The sequence below is a fragment of the Astatotilapia calliptera genome, chromosome 17, assembly GCF_964374335.1.
Source record: "Astatotilapia calliptera chromosome 17, fAstCal68.1, whole genome shotgun sequence".
NCBI lineage: Eukaryota > Metazoa > Chordata > Actinopteri > Cichliformes > Cichlidae > Astatotilapia > Astatotilapia calliptera.
Window position 1 is genome coordinate 17,148,526 of NC_137438.1, and position 23,084 is coordinate 17,171,609.

At 46.4% G+C, this 23,084-nt stretch overlaps 1 protein-coding gene across 5 annotated transcripts; it reads right to left on the bottom strand.

Annotated features, from left to right (window-relative positions):
• Positions 1-612: 612 nt before the first annotated feature.
• Positions 613-22,654, bottom strand: LOC113009092 (UPF0606 protein KIAA1549). Of its 5 annotated transcripts, none has more exons than XM_026147191.2 (21): positions 21,975-22,654; positions 19,290-19,498; positions 15,142-16,431; positions 14,966-15,048; positions 13,906-14,205; positions 13,647-13,833; positions 13,498-13,557; positions 13,236-13,387; positions 12,961-13,138; positions 12,684-12,868; positions 12,326-12,531; positions 11,897-12,024; positions 11,761-11,775; positions 9,104-9,312; positions 8,782-9,017; positions 7,734-7,869; positions 7,176-7,460; positions 7,035-7,087; positions 6,826-6,953; positions 6,015-6,169; positions 613-5,928 (listed from the first exon to the last, which is right to left on the bottom strand). In XM_026147191.2, the coding sequence occupies exons 2-21, from the start codon at positions 19,435-19,437 to the stop codon at positions 5,704-5,706; spliced, it is 4,359 nt and encodes a 1,452-aa protein (XP_026002976.2). In that variant the 5' UTR covers positions 19,438-19,498; positions 21,975-22,654; the 3' UTR covers positions 613-5,703. The 5 variants fall into 5 exon arrangements, with proteins under 5 accessions (XP_026002976.2, XP_026002973.2, XP_026002977.2 ...); XM_026147188.2 differs by having other exon boundaries at positions 7,698-7,869; XM_026147192.2 differs by having other exon boundaries at positions 7,275-7,460; positions 7,698-7,869; positions 21,975-22,652.
• Between the last annotated feature and the right edge of the window lie 430 nt (positions 22,655-23,084).

Below are 23,084 nucleotides of genomic sequence, written 5' to 3' on the forward strand. Positions count from 1 at the left end.
TTAACAACTCCAAGGGGGAGGATGGTTCCTAAACTCACCTGTATAAATCAGGGGGCGTGGCCTCTTTGACTGGCAAGTGGATGATCACACAGGCTGGTGTAGTTGTTAGCTGTCTGCTAACTGGACCGCTGGACTGTGTTTGTGCTGTTGGAGCCTTTTGGAGCATTTTTAATGGCGTCATGTGACTACTGTGAGGTTACTGTATTAACAGACCATCCAGGAAGGATGTGTGTGTGTGAGTGAGAGAAAGAGACGCTCCCGTACAGTCTGTGGATGCAGGCGATAGCTATCCCTGCTGACACCAGATTTAAAATGTAAATAATGTTAATGAGGATTTGTGTGCTTATGACTTTATTCTTAACAAATTGTTCCTAAACTTCAGATCTTTCTAGAAATGAGCTGTTTGTTTAGATTACAGTATTGCTATTAAACTTGGTGACTCTGTCCCATGAGTCAGTGTCATTGTGCCAGAAATGGGCCTCCATATGCAGAGCTGTGTGGTCTTGGAATGAGGCGTTGGCCGATTGGAGGGATCAGACAGATTAGATGCTGTGCAGCGCATCAGAGGAAAACTGAATCATCGAAGAATGAAGAAAAAGCCGTCAGCCTCTCTGAATCTGAACATGTCTCTTTAATGTTTTGAACACAGTCTGTCAGACTTGAAACACCACAGGGTGCAGCTCACACAGAGGCAGGGTAGAACAGATCCTATCAATGTGACCCGCACAGGTTAGCAGCACACTCATCTGGCCACTGTGGAACAGGTGAGGCTGCTGGCAGTGTTCCCAGCTCACTGACTCGACATTAAAAGAACTCCCCCAGGCTCTGTTTCCATGAAGCAGCATCACCAAGTTACCTGAACCACACCTGGGGCCTGCTCTCACCTGGTGTAAGTGTGTAAATCGGCGAGGCTGTGCGTGGAAACGGAGCCTGAAGAGGAACAACAGGAATGTGGTTCGACTCGGAGCAGCCGTACAGAAGTTCATTCATGACAAAACTACTGACAGAGGGGAAATCTGAAACCCTGGCGAAAGCAAAGCTCTCTGCAGGTCAATGGTCAACACCTGAAAACAGTTTCAATTGCTGGTGCAGATACAGCTACTGATTTTGGCAGGGGAAAGCTTGTCCAAGCTCTTATTTTAGCGGGCAGTTTGAGATAACAGGAAAAGCTGGAATAGTAGCTAAAACATAGAATCGGTTTAAAATTTTGAAACAAATAATTATCAGATCCTTTAAACTCTGTTCAAAAACAACAGAACAAAGTTGAAACTGATAAGTTTTAAAAATGTGCCAATGCAGCAGCAGGTTTGTTTTAAAAGCTTCTGAAGGAGATCCACCGACAGCTGCAGTCTGCGCAAGATCTGTTTGTCAAATGATCTGTCTCAAAGATCTGTTTTCAAAGTTCTCCCCACTAAAGCTAATGATCAGCTGACCACATGCTTCCTGTGCCGTGACTCCATCGCCTCCACCTGCAGCTGCTGATCTGCTCTGCAGCAGTTTTTGCAGTTTTGTGGTGGCCCACCAGAGGGCTCCACTCACACCAAGGTCGGGAGGAGAGGTTCTGCTGGTTTTTGGCACAATGTGTTCAGTTGTTGTGTGGAGATGAATAAAGTCGGAATGGAAAGTTACAGCTCCTGTCTCGTCTGTACAATACCTCCACAGTTTCATATTTTTTGTCCACGACAGCAACTGGGCCGGCTCGGCCTGCAGGGAGGGGAGCAACCGTGATCCCCGCAAACTTCAGCAGGTCTCAGAGTGCTGATCAGTAGTTTTGTCATGAAAAATCATCCTCTGAGCGTCTGCTCATCTGCTGGACTCTTACTGAGGATCACAGGTCTAGAAAACAGAGTCTCTGGAAAACAGAAACATTCAGGAGAAGTTTATGAAGAGTTTGCTGAGAAGACTTTTCTTTGCTATTCGGACACCTGCAGGATTATTTTCCATTTTTGGGGTGATCTGATCGTTTCAGACACCTTGAGTCATTGAATTAGCACCATTTGATCCTGTAGGCATTGCTGAGTCCTACAGCGTGACTGACAGGTGCTAGGTCCAATCAGATCGTCTGTAGCAGGTAAAGAGTTCTGCGGTTGGTTTCTGGTTCATGACGAATGTGTTGTGTCTTTGAGTCTGTTCAGCAGAACAATCACAGATAAAATCTTTTCCGTATATAATAGGTTTCTATTCAACATCATATCCACTCCATCCATAAGCATCTTCATTCAGACTCAAAAATCTCCTAAAAAACAAAAACATGATGGTTCTCATGGTGTGTTTTTTCCGGCTGTGCTTGGATGAACGGTGCTTTCATGGCACTGTGACATGAATCACTCTTTGCTCACTCTTAACTGGATGTGGAACGATTCTTCACTTTTTTTACATCTTTTGGCAGCATGCTAAACATTAACTGCAATACCACAAATAGCTAAAGCCTCAAACTTAGTTGAACATGCTGAAGAAGAGCAGAGAGCAGATGCAAACAAACCTTCACCATGAGTGACCGACCACCAACACACCACAGAGAGGACAGCCAATCAGCAAAGAGAGGAACCAGCCGCTCAGCTATGCAACCAGGACATGAAACTAAAGGTTGAAACAATAGATGCAGAGACAATATCAGAAGGTCCACATGGAGAGACATTTCTCTGGATCTACAATCATGTCTGCAAAGCGGTCTTCTACAAGCTTCCAGAACGTTCTGCAGACTTCACTCACTGGACAAGGTCAATAATAAAAATAAAAATATTCAATAGTATAAAAGGTCAGTAATGACAAACCTTATTTTTCTCCCCTGATGAAACAGTGCGAACCTTTTAGGGGAGTGTGAGGATTCAGCCACAGGCTGAAACAACGAAAAGTTATTTATGCTCTTAATCGCCCAATAGAGCTGCAGGTTAAACATTAACACCTTTACCTGCAATGTCCTGGCATGAAGTCTGTAGTTCATGTGAGAACAATGAAGCTAACATAATGGGAAATTTCCTGGGCAGATCCCTCACCTGAACCACACAGTGTACTCAGAGTATCACTGAAGAGTACAGCTGAAATGAGCACTTCCTGACGTGTTCTACATGTGAGACAAAAGATCAGCCTGGAGTCCTGGACATATAAACCTTATCACTATTTGCTTTTCCCTTCATCAGGATCATCAGGCAGTTCTGACGAGACATCTCTCAGTGAGTTTATGAAGCAGCTCTCGTCTGAGGAAGAACCACCTTGCGGCGGTGATGAACGACTAGTTCCCCTCTCTCACAAACACTTTTTACCCACTTGTCTACAGCGCTCTGCTCACAGACTGATGGATGCAACAAATCAGCGACAAAAAGCTCGATACCAAAGCAATGCATTAGCTGAATTTTTTTTCATTGCCACCGATACATGAACACGCGAGCGAGTGAGCGAGCGGCTACGCTAAGCAACGTTTCCACAGAGAAACAAATGTTAGCTCAAAATCTACAGCGAGCTTAAACACAAGAGGATTACAACCATAGAACAGTAGTTTGGTCTTTTTTTTGATCAAAATAAAGCATTTAAAGTATACTTTCATATATAAGCAATAAAAAATATGTAACATCTCAATACTCCAGTAATAACTCTTACATTAATATTGTGCTCATTGGGATTCTATCTCTTTACATATATTTATTCATTCTTATAGATAGCTATAAATATTATTTTTCTTGTTTTGCATCCCCGTGCAGCAGGAACTGTGCGGCACCTCCAGCTGTCGACAGTGCAAAGACCTCATTGATATGGTTTATGAACAGACACCTGACCACCGTGGCTGATGGGAGTGTGGAAGGCAATTAGTGGTTAATGACAAGATGGTATGAGGCTGACAGTTAGCACCACAGAAGGTCCAGAGAATCAATCCACTTCAGAACTTTAGGAGGAATTGGTCCAGAGGGAAATATCCACTCAAAAGGTCAAGAATAACCATCTACCCCAATAGGATGAACCACCAGAAGGCCATTAAGGACAGCACTTCGCAGAGGTTCCATCGGATAGATTCCCTGGAGATCCATTCACTCTAGAACTCCAGGAACGATCACGAAGTTCTGAAAGACTAGAAGAAGGAAGTTCTTCTCCAAAGGTTGGTTGCACTAACTTAAGAAGGTATTTATAACCTGATGTTCTAAGTCAGGCCTGAGAAGTATTGGTAGTTGCACCATTCAGCCTTAAGTCTTCTTGCAAATCTTGGCATGTTCTTCAAACCAGAAAATGAAATTGTTGAGAACTATACACTCTTTTAGCGGACTGATTTGAAACAAGATAAGCTACCTGACCTAGTACATTCATCAACACTGAGAAATCTCGAGCTCCCGGAGAAAACTTCACCAGCACAACAAAAACATACAACCACTGCATAGCTGGTCTGACCCAAGCTCAAAACCAGGACCCTCTGAGGCACGGAGCCACTGTGCATTTGTTTCTATGAGCAATAAATTAATTTTACAACAAGCAAGCTATGCAGACTGTTACAGATACAACAACGAGGAGTTGACTCTCTTGATCTGTTTGAACTGACTGGAGAGCCTTAAAGTTTGAGTTGGTTCATGACCGAGCATTTAGTGGTGCTGCACTTTATCACACTTGTGCTTCATGAGCATCAACAATTACATGACCATATCCTTGTTTTACCCAGGAGGTCTTCTGCCTATGCCCGGTCAATAAAATGACTTATTTAGGTCCTAATGCCATGCTTCTCATGTTCTATCACGCTAGACTGCTTGGCGATCAGTGTGTCCTTGAGATAACTAATGATGTTTCAATTTTCTTATTTGTAGTAATTTTTTTTAAAATTTACTTTCATCTAAATTAAAAAAGCTGTTTTTAGCTGCTCTCTTACCACAGGGGGTCACAACAGCTGTACAAGTTTGATGTGGTAGAGGTTTACAATGAAGGCCCTTCCTCAAGCAACTAGAATTAAACCAGTGACCTTTTATTTCCCAAGTAAATGTGTTAACCACTAAAACACCAAAAGTAAACAGTTAGCAAGAATGCTTGCTGTTACGCAACACCCATCTTCATGTGCATGTTCGAGTGAACGAGTTTGCTACCACCGGGCATAGTTAAGGCTGGCTGGTGCAGTCAACATAAAGTTCACTCTAGACTGGTCTCAAATACTGATCTTGCAGTTAGAACTGGGTTTAATAAAAGCAGCTGCTCCAACTGTCCCCCAATATTAGGCTGGACCAAACCCCTCAAAACCCTCATGAACTCGAGGAGGCCAGAATGAACTCTCCAATGACTAAACTCCAGAAGACCAAGAGGCCAATCGGGTTGAAGACCATCAAGGACCATCTACTCCACAAGTTCAGGAATGAATTGCTGCTCCAGATGTCTAAAAAGTAACGACTGAATCAAGAGGTTCAGGAAGGATGATCATTAATGATGCTCTTTAGGAAGCACTTCAGTGGAAAATACAAGTCAAACTCATGTCTAATGAAACAGAGCTGAGAGTGACGGACAGACAGTTCAGGACCCTGTAAAGTACCGGAGGTCTCCAGGAGAGACGTCCAAGTTTTCAGACATGGATTGTGGTCCAGACTTGTTTTGGGTTTACCGGCACAGACGTACACTAGCTCAACAGAGCCCAGAGTGTAAATTGGTTAGTTTCATGGTTTCCCTTAGACCTTTCAGGTTCTATGTGGTTTAAAACTTTCAAAACCAGCAGAGTCCTGATCCAAAGAGGTCCAAACCAGTTTACGGGTAGCTGGTCACTGCCGCCTGTTTCTGTGCGAGACGTCGCAGCTCCTCCCTGATGGCCTTTATAAGAGAGGCGGAGGTGTGGGCGGATGGTGATGCATCCTCAGGCGGATATTCTGGAGTAGGTGAGGTCAGGAGGAGAGGTGGAGCTGACGGGTCCCGCAATGAGGAGCTGGGCATCTGGAAAACAGAGGAAGAGGAGAACTCAGGAAAGGACATCACCTGTGAAAAGAAAGGAGAAAAGGTGAGACATTTCAGCTCCACCTGTGCACCACCAAGCTATTTTCTTTACTGATTTCACCACTCACGCTCTCTCTGCTGGCTCCCGGCCTGGAAAGGTCCTGGTCTGAATGCTGCTGATTCCAGCTAGAGCCAGTGGGGCCCGACATGCTGCGACCCACCCCAGGGTATGCTCCAATCTGACTGGACAGACCCACCTGGGTCAGGTGATGGAGCTGTGCACCTAGAGGTCAGTGAAACCAGTCAGCAGATACAACATTAGTAAATCATCAGCCTGTGTGGAAACAAACTGAATACAGACAAAGTCATGTGAGGTTTGTTACCTTTGGCTTTATTGTCAGAGTCATGAGAAAAAAATGCCTCGTCCCACATTAACTAACCTAATCTACAGTCTCTGGGTATTCACACACAATATGATTCTTTTCAGAAATCTTGAGAGAATGATAATTCTTTCTTTCCTAAACTGTTAGAAATGCTGTATATTTGTTGTAGTGTATGGCACCACCAGAGGGCAGCCTCTACCGCATGACCAGTCAGCTGAATTATGCGTTACCTCTGCACATTTTGACTGTTTGAGACAAGTTCAGGATCTAAAACACGTCAGAAAGTGAAAATAAGAGGAGAATATTTTAGACTCAGATTTGATTCATTCATTTTACTTTAATCTGTATATTTCATGGCATAAAGTTACAGAACTGAATGTATTTATTGACTCACTGAGGCCATCCTCAGTGCTGTCGCTGCCCAGCAGGGGGCCGGTCATGTATATAGCTGCAGTGACTTCTATGAACCCCCCATCATGAAAAGTAGATACCTGCTGTCAGGTCATATAAACTGAACGCACGGTGAGCTGTTATTTGTTGATGGCTGTGACTGTACCTGTGCTCCCTCCTACAGGTCGAGGTCTAGAGGAGGAGGGTGGGTCCTCATACTGCCCCCTGTTGGAGTAAATGGACTCCTGCAGCTGATCTCCAGTAGACACATACCCTCCTGAGCTCAGCCCCTGCCTGTAGAAACACACAGAGAATGAGCTCTGGTTCTGACCTAGTACTCAGACTGGACTAAGTCTTCTGTATTCTGATACTAACCTCTGCAGAAGGCCCTGGACTGAGGTGGGGGACATCCCCAGCTCTGCATATCTCTGCAGGAAGAAGAGAAAGAAGAGAATTAAACCAGAGCACGAGTTCCTGACAGAAGTATCTGCTTCATCTGCAGGTCCACACACTCACTGCAGAGAAGGGGCTGTGAGGGGGGGCTGCTGGGTAAGAGCCCCACTGCTGGTTTGGGGGCCAGCTCTGAGGGGAGGGGCTGGGCAGGGCAGAGCTTACCCCGGCGCTGCCCTGCGAGGACGGCGACACCAGGGCGAAGGCGTCATCCAGAAGAGAGTGCATCTGCTGCCGGGCCTCTTCAATGGAGGGCTGGGGGGGCATGTAGGGTGGCGGGGCCGGGGCAGGGTCAAAGACCTCGTCAGTGGGGGAGGGGCTGCCGTGGTCCGGGGGCAGGTCGGGGTCTGACTGTAGGAAATGAAGTAGAACATCAAGTCAGCGCTCTGCTGTCTTACAAAAAAAGTCCACAGGGCTCAAAAAGACTTCCTGTGTCACTCAGAGTTCAGTAACAGTGTACAGCTCTGTCCACGTCATGCTGACGACACCATCAGTAACAGATCAGATCAGCCGTGTACCTCCAAACACTCAAACATTATGTGTGTCTGTGAATGCTTAGAACAGGCAACATATCCAGCTCACACCTACCTTGCTTATTTGATGGTTAAATTTTGTTTGCCTCACCATGTAGGCCACGTTGTTGAGTCCGGGGTATTTCCTGTAGGTGGCGCTCTGATCGGTGAGCAGCCGGTCTCTGTCTGTGTCAGGAAGACTTCCAGGTCCTGGCTGAGCCCGCCGACTCCTAGGAGAGCGCCTCCCTCTGGCAAAAAAACACAAGAGTTTACAGTCAGGCTGGAAACAGATGGGACAATAATGAGCTTAGCTTTGGTGCTAACAGGGATGCGGTTGGTATGTCTTAAATATGATTTCTCTAGAGTTTGAGGTCTCCTGCAGGGCCTCCTCCCAACTGGGCATGTCTGGAGGTGCTCAGGAGGCACTGATCAGACTGAGAAGGAGCACGGCTCGATTCTGAGCTCCTCCTGTGTCAGGTTGAAACGGACATCTTCGAGCTAAGCTCTCTTTCTTAACCTCACAGCAGCAGTACGGTACAACTCCTGCATGGAGCACCAATCCACCAGTCCATCTCAAGCTCCACCTTCCCCTTTGTCCGCGAGCCCAAAGAGAAAAATCAGCTATTGTCCACACAGCCTCCAAGACCTACATCATTTGCAAAGAGCAGGGATAAAATGCTAAGATTCCCAAAATGCACACCTTCTTCACCCTGGCTACCCTTTGAGGTCATGTTCATGAATATTACCTACAGGATCAAAGACATGCACCAACCCTGAAGGACTGACAAGAGTATTGACTATGTGTCCTTCTGAGGACATCAGTCCCATTCATCTGGATGTAGTGTTTTCAGTGAGAGAAACATTTCATCATCATCCACTTCTTCTGTCTTTGCTGCCTGCAGGTTCCCCCAACCTTATAAACTGTACAATCAATTAAATCAGTGCTGCAAGTTTTGGTCATTATGCAAATGTAATGCTATGTCCAGATGAACAGAATCAACTTTCTGGGATTTCCTTACCTGTGTGACTGAGCATGCGTCAAGGAAGTCTGAGAACACGTTTGTCTTTGAGGGAACTGAGTCAGCTTTCGCTTTAGTCACACAGAAGCAGCTGTTCATGGAGAATGAAATATTCTTTTTTCACCTCAGGTAGGGTCTGACCTTTTCCTGGAGTCGGTGGGAGTTGGGGGTGAGGCAGCATCGGCCTGCAGGATGCAGTCCATGTGGTCGTGGGCAGAGCTGTAGAGTCGCTGTGCCACCTCACTCTGAACTGGACCATCTCCAAATGCGTCCATGATGTCATCCATGGAGGGAAACTCGCACTGGCCCCGCCTCTTAGCACGCTGTCGCAGTTTGTTCCGGTGATGCTCGATCTCTGACTTGTGCCGCAGCGCCACCTGCAGGAACAGAGACGGTTGACTACAGTTAATGATGATGACCTCATGGCAAGCTGTGACTGGATGTATTTTTGTTGTCAACTCACCTCTGTGTTGACCTTTTCAGTGAGGGAGGGGCTTGGCTGTGATGGGGCATGTGGCTGCGGTGGGCTCGGACGTGGCTGCATGGCGATGAGCTGCACCTTGTTGGCCTGACGACGGGTGCCGTCAGATGACCCGCGGGACAGGCGGTCCACATGGTCAAAGATGGAGGACGAGGACAGCAGTTCGTCCGGGCCGCTGCCTGATGGAGCACCTGTGGAAGGAGAGGTCAGAGGACAGAAAAAAGTGAAAGGAGACTTAAAGACCAACAGAGAAGTGAAAGCTCAGACTCCCAGGATGCATTTCACCAGTGACCATCTACTGAAAGCTTGCAGAGCGAGTAGGTCAGTCCCATAGACATCCATGTTAAAGCTTTACAGCAGAAATAAACGTGTTTATGTGTGCAGAGCTGCAGTTACTGCAGAAGGATAAAAAGTGACAAGCAACCAACAAGGAGATGAAGATGGCGATGATAAGGATAATGATGAAAAAGTGGGAGAAAAAAACTTTTTCCCAGAATAAGCAGCAGAAGAAACAAAGAGAGAATGAGGGAAATCCCTCAGACAGACCAAGACCCCCAGCACAGAGGTCAGAGGTCATATGCAGAGGACATCCAGGAGGCTGACAACTGCGGTCAGATCTTCAGCATTACTCAGGGTTGTGTTTGTTACTGTCAGAGAAATTATTTTACCAGAAATAACCTTCAAACTATAGAGAAGTCTGAATATAAACATTTAGACAACAAGCATGTATATTCCAAGTGTACAAGAATAATAAAAAAGAGAAGTTAATAAAGTAAGAGTGGAAAGTAAAATTCGCTCCATCATTTAGTGATGATCAGTATTCAGATTTAGCTTACTGCTGATGACTCGCCTCATAAACCAGGACCTGTTCTTCCCTTTATGAGTTAAGGTATTGTTGTCGCTGGTACTGTGATTACTGGAGACGGATCGATTTGACACAGTCACAGATTAATTAGTGTGAATGCTTGAAAAGCATTCACAGTATTGTTCTTCTAATCTTTATTCTTATATTTTATTATCTATTCCGTACGTTTTTTGAAAGCCTACTCCTTCAAAACCGTTCAACTTAGAAAAACCATTCAAACACCATTAGATTCCTATTATTTTGGACATGGTTGCTTGTATTTTTCTCATTTTTAACATTTATATTTTTAATTTTATTCAACTTTATTCAACAAAAATTTCCCATGTATTTCAATGGGGAGACCCTTCAAATTCTCATTCAACTTACTCATTTTTAAACTCTTACTACTTCAACATACGTTCACATAGAGCCACCATTCAAACTTTAAAACGAAGACAAGACATTCAACTATTCAACTTGTATTTATCTTTTCAATATCTATTATACTTTTTCTTCAGTTCCAGTTTAAGTTTCATGATGTTTTTTCACCCGTTTCAGAGTTTATAATGGGTGTGTATGGGACGGAATGTTGGGGCTAGAGTGAGGCAGCTCAACTGCTAGAGTGAGAGGAGCAAAAAAAATAATCTTAAAATCTTTTTTAAAACTGCTGCTGTGTCCGCAGCGTTTGCTCTACAGGTATGATTTTACCCTCAAAACGTAGCCATGGCTGTCCTCTTTCATCCAATGTGTTTACTATTGTACTAGGTGTTATGGTTCTTTCATAAATGTCACCAATGCACAGCCTCCTCCCTCCAACTCTTCCATAGACTCTAATGTTAAAATGGCTCAGAAGGTTCGTTTGAAAATCAGAAGAGCATGGTGTCTTTCCACTGTCACCACGTCCATATAATAAACTCCACAGACATGAAAACTGAGAATTTGGTAGACTAGACATTGCTGTCGCTCACAGTGAAAGAATTTTGTCAATACGACTTTTACTTTTCATTTGGGAACGATTTGTTTCGGCCTGACTTTTCTGTTCATTTTAAGCAGCAAAAGTGAGGTGCATGTCTGTGTGCGTGTGTATGGAGCCATTGGGTGCGGTCACTATAGCAACCAGGCTCACACCTGCCTGCTTAACGAGCTCTGCCTGCCACTGTACCAAGATTCATCTTAAGCACTTCTCTTTCAACTGCTGCTGTGTCCACAGTGTTACAGCCATCATTTTACCCTCAAATTGTCGCCATTATTGTTCTCTTTCCAACACCGTATCTTTCAAAGCTCAGGCATTTAAACTTTTTAAACTGTGTGGATCAAAGTGGAGGGATCACATTTGAGTCATTCAGTGATTCAAAGAATATGACCTTTTAATATTCATTCAGATGTTTTCTGACTCTAAATGTTCTTTTCTCATTTCTTAGGGTTTTCTAATTTACATTTAAAACATTTTCAGTTTTTTTCCAACTCCTTCTTCTGTGTAACTTTCAGCTTTTAGCAGTTCAGCACCTTTGTTTTCAGGTTAAATTCGGTTTTTTTTGTTTTTTTTTAATCTCATTCAAGATTTTTAACTCAAAATTCAGCAATTAATTCATTTCAGTGCATACATTCAGATTCAAGCATTCACACTGCAGTTTCTTCAGAAAATGCACTTTCTAGTTATTATTATTGTTTAATCTGTGAATTTAAAGGTTGAGCTCTTGTCTCTGCAGCATCGCAATGCTTCACGTGTTGATAGGAAATGTGGATTGGAGATCGGTGTGTGAGAAGGTGGTAATGTGTTGGCATGGTAACGTACCCATTTTGCTCCTCCCTTCAAGTAGGCAGTGCATTAAACAGAAAAGACAAAGTTTGAACAGAGCAGAGCCTCCATCCTTTGTTTACAGCCTATTCATTACAAATACTAAAGCTGATTATGTCACTGTGGCTCTCACCATTTTTGGGTGTCTTCCTGTGCTGTTTCCCCTCGCTGGGTGTGGCCACAGGTCGGGTGCTTTCTTCTGCTGACTCCCTGCCGCTCGATTGGTCGCTTCCTAACGAGTCGCCGTCTGATGGGCTGAGCCTGACAATGGACACAACAGGTAAATGGTAAATGGCCTGCATTTGTATAGCGCTTTTCTAGTCCCTAAGGACCCCAAAGCGCTTCACACTACATTCAGTCATTCACCCATTCACACACTGGCGATGGCAAGCTACATTGTAGCCACAGCTGCCGGATTAAGTAAAATTTTGAGATACTTCAGTAAAAATGTTCGATGTCGACGATTTCTGTGAATGAAAAATAATCGTGTCAACGAGCCAGTGAAGTTCATATTCTATATTTTTTAACAAGTTTGTTTAATAAGTCACAACATATTCCTAACCTCCCCCTGCGGCGGCTCAGCCGCGACACCTTGGTGGATGATCCTTTGGATTTGGGGGTGTTGAGGTCTCCGCCATCGGAGGGCGTGGCTTCCTTTACTGGTGCAGGAAGTGGACCGGACTCCTGGATCACCATGATGTCATCCTTACTGTGCTGACCCAGGTGAAGCTTTGCAAAGTCGAAGCCTTTAACGCTGGGAGCCTGAAGCTGACAGAGGATATGGATCAGGGGTCAGTAAGGTAACAAAAACATCATGTTGGTGGCTAAAATCCTAAGATTGCAAACACAGAGGACAGAAAAACACCAGGTGTCATTGCCTGTTAATTTTAAAGTGCCAGTCCTTTTTGTTGACCTCTGACCTTTTGCCTCTGCTGGATGGTGTTAATGGCGTCCGGCTGGAACTCAAGCTTCTCGGAACCGCAGAGCTTCCAGTACAGGATGATGATGATGAAGACGGCCAGTACAACCGGGACAACAACACCGACAATCAGCCAGATGCTGCTGCTCTGAGTCTCAGCTGGAGGGACAGAGATCGTCTCCACAGCTGGAAACAGAATCAAAAAGATCAAACTTTATCAATATGACACTTTCTGAACCAATCAGAAGCAGTTTGGACACACTCAGCATTGGACTCACGTTGGGCCAGCGGTCTCTGCACACGGTGTCCAAGGACAATGGCGGCCCTTTGAAGGTCCACACGGTTCAGAGTGGCGGCGGTCACCTCAGCAGGGACCCTCTCTCCACCGGGACCCTCCACAAAGTAAAAGACCTCCAGAGGGCGCTCTGCCCCTGACAGCCTGGAGACCCGCACCACCTGAGACACAACCGGTTCAGTGCACATTCACATTGTACAGGTACACACACCTCTGTCTGGTGGCATTACATCAGCCATCATTGCCTTGTGCGTGTACCTGTAGACTGTTGTTGCCCACTGCTGTGGCTCTCTTCCAGCGCCTCCTACTGGTTTCCTGCAGTCCCTCCTCCAACAGCAGAGCCAGGCGTCTCTCCAGACGAGCCTTAAAGCTTCTCTCAGCCACCAGCTGCTCCTGAACTCCCAGCAGGACTGATACCACACAAAGGGGAGTTCGTCAGAGCGAAGCTAACACATACCATCATCCACACAGTACAAAAACATCATACCAAAATGTAAAAAAAAGAGAGTGGGTTTCTTACCTGTACGGACCCAGGTGGAGCGCAGGTGGTGTGAAGTGTTGAGCTCAGGGTAGTGAAAGGCTGTTAACAGAAGTTTGATAAAAACGCTTTACATATTGTCGGTTTAATGTTTACTGTGACATGTGATGGGTTTGTGTATCGTCTCGTACGTTCAGCGATCTGCAGCGCAGGAAATCCCACGTAGAAGCTGAACTCCACCAGGCTGAGCTTCCTCAGGTGTTCACTGACCTCTGACCCCGGCAGGTAGCCCCGGCCATCCCGCACCGCAAACGTGATGTCGACGGGAACCTTCTGCTCCACCGCTGGCCGGGCCACGCTTATGGTGATGTTCAGCAACTGTGTGAAGAAGTAAAAGGAATTAGAAAAGCGAACGGCTTTAAATGGTGACCACACACGAGGCAGACTCACCTGTACGGTGGCGTTCCCTCCCTCATGTAATCTCTTCCGTGTCTCTGCGTACGCCATGGTGAGCCCTCTCTCCACCCGTTCACTGAAGTTGCAGACTCGGATGTCAACATGAGTGGGAACAAACTGCAGCACAGAGTGGATCTGATACCTGAGGTCAGGTATGGTGTACAGTGGTGAAACTGTGGGAATGGGGCCGAAGCGTGGCGGCGGTCGGCGGAGGGCATTGATGACGGACATGGCAGTGAAGATCAGCGGTCCCGACACAACACGAAAGGCAAAACTGGATGGAGTTCTTAGGAACTGAAAAGGAAACAACCAGGGAAGAGTGGAAAGTTATTAACAATTTTTAAGTTTAGCTTAATATCTAATAAGGATTCAGTAAAGTAAATGAATAAATGAAAGAGAAGGCATTAAAAAAATAAAGAAAAGTATGCATCAGATGGCATATTTTCATGGATTAAATGGTTTTTATTGATTTTTGTGTAATTTAAAAGCTTGGACCTTCTCCTGCTGCCTCTAACAGTCTATGGACTGATTTCTATGTGAAAGACTAAAATCTAAAGGATGTCAGGTTTATACTCCGAGTGTCTCGATGCCTCTGCTCCCAGTAAACAACAAGCTAACATTAGCTTAGAAACAGAGTTCACTATTACAAAGTTAATAAATGACTGGCTCCCAGCACAACGCAAACTCCACATAAGCATGAACCAGAACGTCAGTGACACAGTAACACACAGAGATCAGTCTCTGGTCATTGGTTGGTTGCTTTGGACAAACTAATGAGGAAGAAAATCCAGTGAGAAAGACAAATATTAGCCGATCATTGTCTGTGTGTTTGACTAAATTCTGACCAGTACTGCAGATAGAGTAGTGATTCTTGTGACTGCAGCCGAATGAGCTAAAAACAAACACTTCAGAGCGAGAACATTAGAGGACGGGCTGGGATTAGCCTGTTTCATGTGAAGTCTGTGAAGCAGGAGCTTGACTGTGAGGGGAAACCACAGTCAGCATCAGCAGGACGGAATCATGCAGATCTGAGAAGCAGCGATTCTGTTTGTACCTGCAGCTCCACTGAGCGGTTGAAGTCTTTTTTCAGAAGATCTCGGACCTGACTGAAACCAGCAGACGAGCCTTTGGAGCTGACTGCAGGGCACACAAACATGGAAGACATCAGTGATTAGACAGAACATGTGCAGCACCTGGAGGTACGGTCACATGACCTTCTAAGACTCTTACCTACTCTGACCAGGTACATTTCTGGCTTGGTGACATTGCACAGGTATTGTCTGGTGGGTGGTGTCTGGGCCACTCTGGGTGTGGTGACTGGAGGGGCTCTGGTCAGGCTGATGGCTGTGATTTGGGTGGTGGTGATGATGGCGGTGGTTGTTGTCGTGGTAGCCTTAGTAGTGGTTGCAGCCTTGGTGGGAGGAGCCTTTGCTGGCATCTCAGTGACCACTGTGGGCCTCTCTGGCCTCTCAGGGCGGGTGGGGGGTCCCAGTGGTGGAGGGGGAGGCACCCAGCTGGTGGTATTGGACGGGGGTCGGGAAGGGTGCCTGCTTGGGACCGAGACATAGTCTTTGTGTTTTGGAGCAAGAGCAGTAGGGGTGGAAGGGATCTTGGGGGTGGCTGATGGAGCAGGTGTCTTCTCCTCACCTGTGAGGATAGGTGTAAGGATGAGGGGAGGTGTGGGCTGTCTTGGGGGATGCTTAGGCTCCAATCCTAGAGGAGCAATGGGGCTCGAGGATGGGGTAGAAGGAGGATGGTGGGTGTGTGTTGCTGTAGGTGTAAGGACAGGTTTGGAGTCGTTCTCATTTACCTTTTCCCTCTCCTTCTCCTTCTCCCTCTCCCTCTCCCTCTCCCTCTCCTTCTCCCTCTCCCGAGCCAACAGGTTTGTGTAGTACTCCAGACTGTTCATGTCAGGCAGCAGCAACTCCGTCGGCTCCAGTGGGATCATGTCCTCCAAGTCATAGTCCTCATCCCAGGTGGGGAAGACATCTGGATGGGCAGGCTGAGTGTGAAGGGGAATGTTGGGGGTTGAGGAGGAGGGGGAGAGGGGAAGTTTGGATGACAGTGAGAGGGTGGGGCGAGCAGGAAAGGAGGTGTCATAAGAGACCCAGTCCCCCCCATTGTCCCCATCATAGGGGTGGCTGGGCAGTGGCGTGGCGAGGGCCATCTCGTCACCTTCAGGTACCATGAAGGACAGAGTCTCCAGGTAGTCCCCAGACCCCCAGGCCTCCTCCAGTGAGGGCCCCTGTTCCCAGGGGGGAGGAGGAGTGAGGGTGGGCTGGCTATGTGGGGGAAGTGGTGGAGGTAGACTGGGGGACAGGAGGTCTGGAGGTCTCAGGAGGAGGTGGATCCCCTGAGCACCAGAGTCTGGGTCCTCTGCTGAGCCTGCACCACCACCGTTACTGTGGTATCCAGAGTCTGAGGGGTGGCTGGGAGGTGAGGGTCTAGAAGAGGTGGAGGATGATGATGGTGATGACGGATGTGACGAAGAATCAGTCGTTCTGTTGAATTCCAGCACAACTGTGGGCCAGAAGGACAGAAGTCGTGAATTTAAAAGCTCAACATTATACCTCAAGAGTGAGCATGTGCCATAACCAGATTGTTACCAAACACGAGGGAATAAACCTGAAGGACCCTGAAAGAAACTGATAATCAGAATCAGAATCAGAATCAGAATACTTTATTGATCCCTGGGGGAAATTATTAAACATGAACAAATCTGAAGACCCTGAAGACCCGAATAAACCTGAGGACTGGTAAGATCCTAGGGACCCTGAATAAACCTAAGTAAAAAGTAAGAAAGTAAAAGCAGATCTATGGAGGACGTTTCTATTTTTGTGCAAATCTAACTGAACTTTGTGCTATATTAACATAAAGGTAAAATAGTATCTGTAGATGGGAACACAAACTTTATTCAGTTTTTTATTCTAATTGCAGTCAGCTTTAATCTGAACAAAAAGAAGGAAAATAAAAAATATATCTCCGTTTTCTGGTGCCTGCATTGTAGAGGGTGACTTTGCTCTAAACAGGAAATGACTACAGTCACGGGTTAAAGTGGATTCAGCAGGTGGGGGAACACTAAAAAATCAGTTTTAGTGGCTCAGTGTGAGGAAAAAAATCAAACTCACAATACTTTCTACTGAGAGCTCCAGTAGATTTTCTTAATGTACAGGCTGTGATCAGCTGACCTGCTGCTCTTTGCGGATTTACACACCTGAATTCAACCAGATGTGAGCAGATGTTTCATGAGTTGTTCTGGCTGATTTCCATACACTGACAGTACACTGTTTATGCTGTCTTTATATCGTTTATATCATTGTTTTCTACATTAAATCCATCACAGTTCAGCAAACTAACCTGCTTATCCTGCACTAACTTGCAGAGGATTTTCATGCAGCCTTTAAATAACTCAGTTAAGTCTACCTCAGTTTGTTTAGCAGCATGATTCGCAATATGAAGAAACATAATTTCACATGTACAAACCCAATATCTGATGCAAAAACATGTAAGCTTTCTTTTCTCTCCCTGTGAAATACAGCAGCTCAAAGAAAGGGCTGTAAACCGAAACTAATGAGCCTGTTTTGAAAATGTAAGGAATAGAAATCTCAGATACTTATTTAAAATGTAGGGAGTAAAAGTAAAAAGTCGTCAGAAAAAAAAAAGTGCAGATACCTAAAATCTGTAAGTAAGTACAGTAATGAAGTATTTGCACTTCATTTCTTTTGACCTCTGCCAGTGGCACACTCGTTTTTACAAACATATTAGTATTTTTGAATTATGATTTGAAACTGATCACAGCACAAAATAAAGAATAAACTCTGAAATGACAAAGCGTCACAAACACAGATCACCTTAATGAGACTGAGCTGGTTCAGCTTCTTTACAGCATTCATTCACACAGCAGAAACACACTCCTCTTTTTCCTCCCTTGCAGTCTCTTTAAAACCATTTGTCTTTATGACGTACGCACACACACACACACACACACAGCCTTGACTGGGTCTCTTTCATCTGGTCTTGGCCTTGTTGCCGTGGTGACGCCGTGCTTTGCGGCAGCATCACATGCAGAACAGAGACGAGTCATTGGTATTCAGGAGACGACGCCCTCTCACACACAGACAGACAGACTGATCGATAGATGCAGAAAATATTTATCATTTTTTAATTATAAAGAATCTCTTCAGATTGATGCACTAGGCTAACTGCTAACCTGCATTTATCTGAGCTCCTGTATTTACTGCTCTCAGCTCTGAGAAACATCTCCTGTTATTCCTGACTCTGAGGTGCCCTCACAGAACAGCTGTGGCTGAGGTGTTTTATGGCAGCACATCTGCTTCTGTACTCCATCACATTTATTTTAAAGCGTTGGGTCCTTCTGATTTGCAGTCTAAAATATAAATCTACTCAAATATGACACGATAGTATTATAGATAATCTCCTCAGCAGTAAACATTATTCTTCTTTCACCTGCTTCCATTAGGGGGTGCCAAAGTGGATCATCTGCCTCCATCTCCCAGCATCCTCCTCTCACACTGACAACTCAGCAGTCCTCCTTCACTACATCTATGAACCTCCTCTGAGGTGTTCCTTTTCTCCTCCATCTTCATCCTCTGCCCATGCTTAGACCATCTCAGGCTTCCCACTTCACTTTGTTTATTTACAGTTTTTTTATTCACTAAGCGTTCATTATGTGCTTGCTGAGCTCTCACATCTGTTTTATTTCACATCTGCGTAGCTCTGACGTCTCATGGCACAGGTGCTCTATAGAAGAGCAGGTGGAGAATAAAAAAATTAGCCCAGGGAATTGAGCTACATTTCATTGTGGATGTATGACCATGTGATGTTTGTGGTTTTTCTTTCAGTGCACTGAAACAAGTTTCTACGTCTTCATCAGGTTGGACAAACTCTTCTTCAGTCTGAATTAAAACACAGCCATGGGTTGAAATCTGACATCCATAATGCAACATGTGATCCACAGAGGGCGCTATAATAAACACACACTCCCCGAATCTGTCATCTCTAACACAAGTCCTGAAATGTCGAGTGACGTTTCAGGACTAAAAGTGACATCACACCAACACAGTCACAACCAGCTGACCTCTGAGAGCTGTTTGTGATGAAGCAGCTTCCTGCTGCCTACATCTGATCAGCTGATGTCAGTGTAAACCTCCACAGTCTGACATCAGCAGGTCATGTGACTCTGTGTGTGCGTGAGTCAGTAATGTGGGAGGATGACAATATGGAGCTAAAATGAGACTCAGAAGAAGATTCCTGCACTGCAGTCCTTTTGAGGAAGTCCATGTTCATTTCCTGCTATGTACAGATGGCTCAGAGGTCAGAGGTCAACATTAACAGCTAACAGCACCTAGCAAGGTTACCTGCAGCAGGTGAACTTGAGGTCACCATGGAAACCAATGTGCCAGCCACCAGCAGGACCACACCTAGTGTTTGTCTGCAGGCCGAGGTTCTGCGTTCCATCCTGGTCCTGGTGCTGGAGCTGGGGCCTGGCGAGGTCACAGCGTCCATCGTCCTCAAAGGACCGGCGGTGCGGTCCCGCTACAAAGAGCCGAAGGCCCCTCAGGAGGACCTGAGTAGCATAGAACAGCAGTCAGAAAATGTGTGTCCTGCAGGGTTCTCACAGAGCACAGGAGAACATTCTCCTGCTGGATGATGACATCATCAAACGGATCAGGAAAGATTCAGCTAAAACTCTTTTTTACCTTCATCGTTAGTTACTTTAAAAATAAAGGCTGTAAAGTTGTGTGGAGTAGTGTGTGACCCTCTGATGGGAAGGTTCATAGTTGAAACAATTCATCAAAGTTTGAAATAACAAATCTAACTATCAGCCTGACGCATTAGCTTTTGTCTCCGAACTAAAGTCCCAGCAAGTTCTGATACCCTTCCATCCACCCTGACCTCCTCCCTGCTCCAACTCAGACTACAGCTGGCCTGCTGTGGATGTTTAGGTCTGATGCTGAAACCAGTGTTTATGGACTGACGCTGTCAGATAGGAGAGAGACCAATATTCTCGATGCACACCGTCTGTGAGAGCTTTGCTGCAAAGGTAACAGTGATGAAAGAAAAACACTAAAGTGCCTCATTACAGTCCAGCATGAAGCTGAGAAGACTCTGAAGCAGTGAAAAAGTAGGAACCCAGGGACAGGCGGTGCTGCAGAAGCATTCATTGTGAAGCAGACGTGCTGCTTTGAAAACAGACAAAGACTTGCAGCAAAGACTCAAAAGACTCCAAGTAGATGCACGTATGTCATAAACAAACTCCTACATCACCTCATTCTTGAGTTATTACATTTACAAACTTGGGTGTCCTCGCTGCCCCCCAGTGCCATGACGACATACCCCATCGGACTTTTACGGTTCAGGGGTAAAATCCCCCAAAATCCTCTGCTTAAAGGATCTGAAGGTTTTTACGTGCTGTAGACCCTGCAGCAAACATTTTACTGTGACTGTGCCCTCTAGTGGTGGAAGTGCTTGGTGCTTGGTGTCCTGATGTCTTATTTTGGAGGACAGCATGAAAACGTCTAAAGCCACCCCATAACAAACCCACGACCTAAAGACTGTGGAACATGCTCATTCATTTGGTTTTAGGGTGTTCTTGGTGCTGAAGGCTGCAGGGAGGAGGTCGGGTGGATGGACGGGACAACAAAGACACAGAATGATGTTAGTCTAATATTTCAAACTGTACTCGTAAAGAATTGGGTACCTTAAACTGGGGCTGTTCAGCCTGGATAAAACCCCTCTGAAACTGAAACACGGAGCGTTAAAAATGCTCTGATGTTGCTTCGAGAGCAGCTCAGGTCTGAATGAAGATCACAGCTGACATTTCTGACAGCATGCAGAGCGGGGTCAGGATCAGGGCTGCCACACCATCAGAAGGTCAGTTAAACATGTACCTTCTGCTGGACCCTCACACCCGAATCACCTGATTTCAGCAGCTTCACATCCTTCATTCTGGAAGGGTGGAGGACATAAACCCAGAACATCTAGGCTTAGGCTACAGTCTAACTCTGAACCTGAAACACTTTCTCTGTGAAGATGATGAAGACCTGCTCCAACCTGCGGGTGGAGCATCTGGACCACTGACTTATTACTTCATTGTCCAGGTTTGTGATGAAGGCTAGCGGGGCTTTAATCTGCACATATTTCTGATCTCGTCTCAACTTTAACATCAGCACTTCCCTGTGAGTCAGCTCATCGTAACCAGGCTGAGCTGAGGACAGCTCTCAGGTAATATTAATAAAGAGATTACACGCAGTGTCACGTGATCCCTGCTGCTCCTCACAGCCCCTCAGTACCGAGCAAAAAGGGAGCTCTGCTTTCTCTGCAGAGCGCGATTACAAATGGGTCACTGTCCCAGACCCCGGAGCCTACGAGGGTGTGCGGCTGAAGCAGGAGGCTTCAGGCTCGCCTCCACCTGCGGGGATTTTTCTGTTTGCGCAAAACATGAAAATGTCGGTTTGAAGGATTTGCATAAAGAACCTTCAAAAATGATCAATCAGTCAATAAATCAACCATCGATCAATAAGTGAAACCACAAAGACGTGACGGTGAATATTTAAAAGGTATCCAGCTGTTTGTCTGACCGGCTTTCACAACTGTGCCTAATAAAGTGACAGGTTGGTATATTCTCTGTCAGTCCGGGTTTTTGTGCTCTGCTCGGCTCCGTTTCCAGAACACTCACTCCTCTGCCGGTCTGGCCCGGCTCGGCCTCCTCTCAGATTGACCCCATTATCGGACAGATGCTAACAGCCTCCACCCGCCCGCCGAGTCCGCGAGGTGGAGGCTGCATCCGCCCCGCATGTTCGTGTCCGGGGCTGATATGCCCCCCTCCCCCTTCCCCCGGCACGCTCCGGTCCGGTCCGGCACGGCCCAGTTTACCGTGAGGACGACGCTGCCTCCGGTGCACGGCTGAAGGAGCCTCGCTTCTTATAGCGGCCGCGGACACACAGAGCCGCAGACCCGGGATCACATTCAGACTGCAAGCCGGGCCGGACCGGGCCGAGCCGGGCTATTCTCACTGAGTCTCTGCCACGGCGGAGACCTACCTGCCATCCTGGAGATGCGGTTCGGGCGCGTCACGCCTCTCCAAGCCGCGCAGCGCGCTCCCTGCGTGGGGAAGAAGAAGGAGGCGGAGAGTCCCCGCAGAATCACACCTCCTCCTCTTCTCCTCCTCGGAAACAGCAGCAATCAGCCTCCACCGCCCGGTGGTGTCGGTGCTGTCCGAACCCGTCACATTCACAGCGCGTCCGGTTCCGGTACCAGTCCAGCCGGCCCCTCCCAGCATCATCTGACCCGACCTGCAAGTCAAAGCGCTTCTTCTCACACACGGACCGTTATTTGAACCGGCACCGGCACAGGGCCAGGACAGCCGGATCTGACCATGAAAATGAAACAGCAGAGAACTGCTCAGCTTTTATTTTATGAAGCCAACAAAAACACACACACTCTCTCTCTCTCTCTCTCTCTCTCTCTCTCACGCACGCACACACTCTCTCTCTCTCTTTCTCTCTCGCACGCACGCACACACACTCTCTCTCTCTCTCTCTCGCACGCACGCACACACACTCTCTCTCTCTCGCTCTCTCTCTCTCTCGCACGCACGCACACACACTCTCTCTCTCTCTCTCGCACACACACACACACAAACGCACAGACTCTGCTCATGTTTTTATGCTTCATGCAGACCTGGGCCACGGGCACAGCGGTACACTGGTTAGCAGGAAGGTTGTGGGTTTGAATCCCGTGGTCAGTTGGGCTCTGCGTGTGTGTTTGGTAACAGCTGACTTAATTCAGGTGTGTGAATGTGAGTAATAAAGTGCTCTGATTGGTCAGTTAGACTGGAAAAGATTAAGATACCAACCAGTTTATTTGAATGCTGCTGTTTCTGTTGAAGGTCACCCTCCGTATTTTCACCTTAAAGATGAACTGAGCACTCCTACAGAGAACAGCTGATACTCGACAACAGTGCAGCCATAATAGAGGAAGCCTGCTCTGAACGGACCGACGTCACGGGCGTTCCAGTCTGTGCTGAAGTTTGAGTCTGCAGTAACTGCAGTAACGTTTCATATTTAGTTCAGTTAACGATCGCGGCCGTTTCTTTGGGTCTGTGAGGGGTCACCAGGATTCTGTGATCACATGACTCAATTTTCAAACTG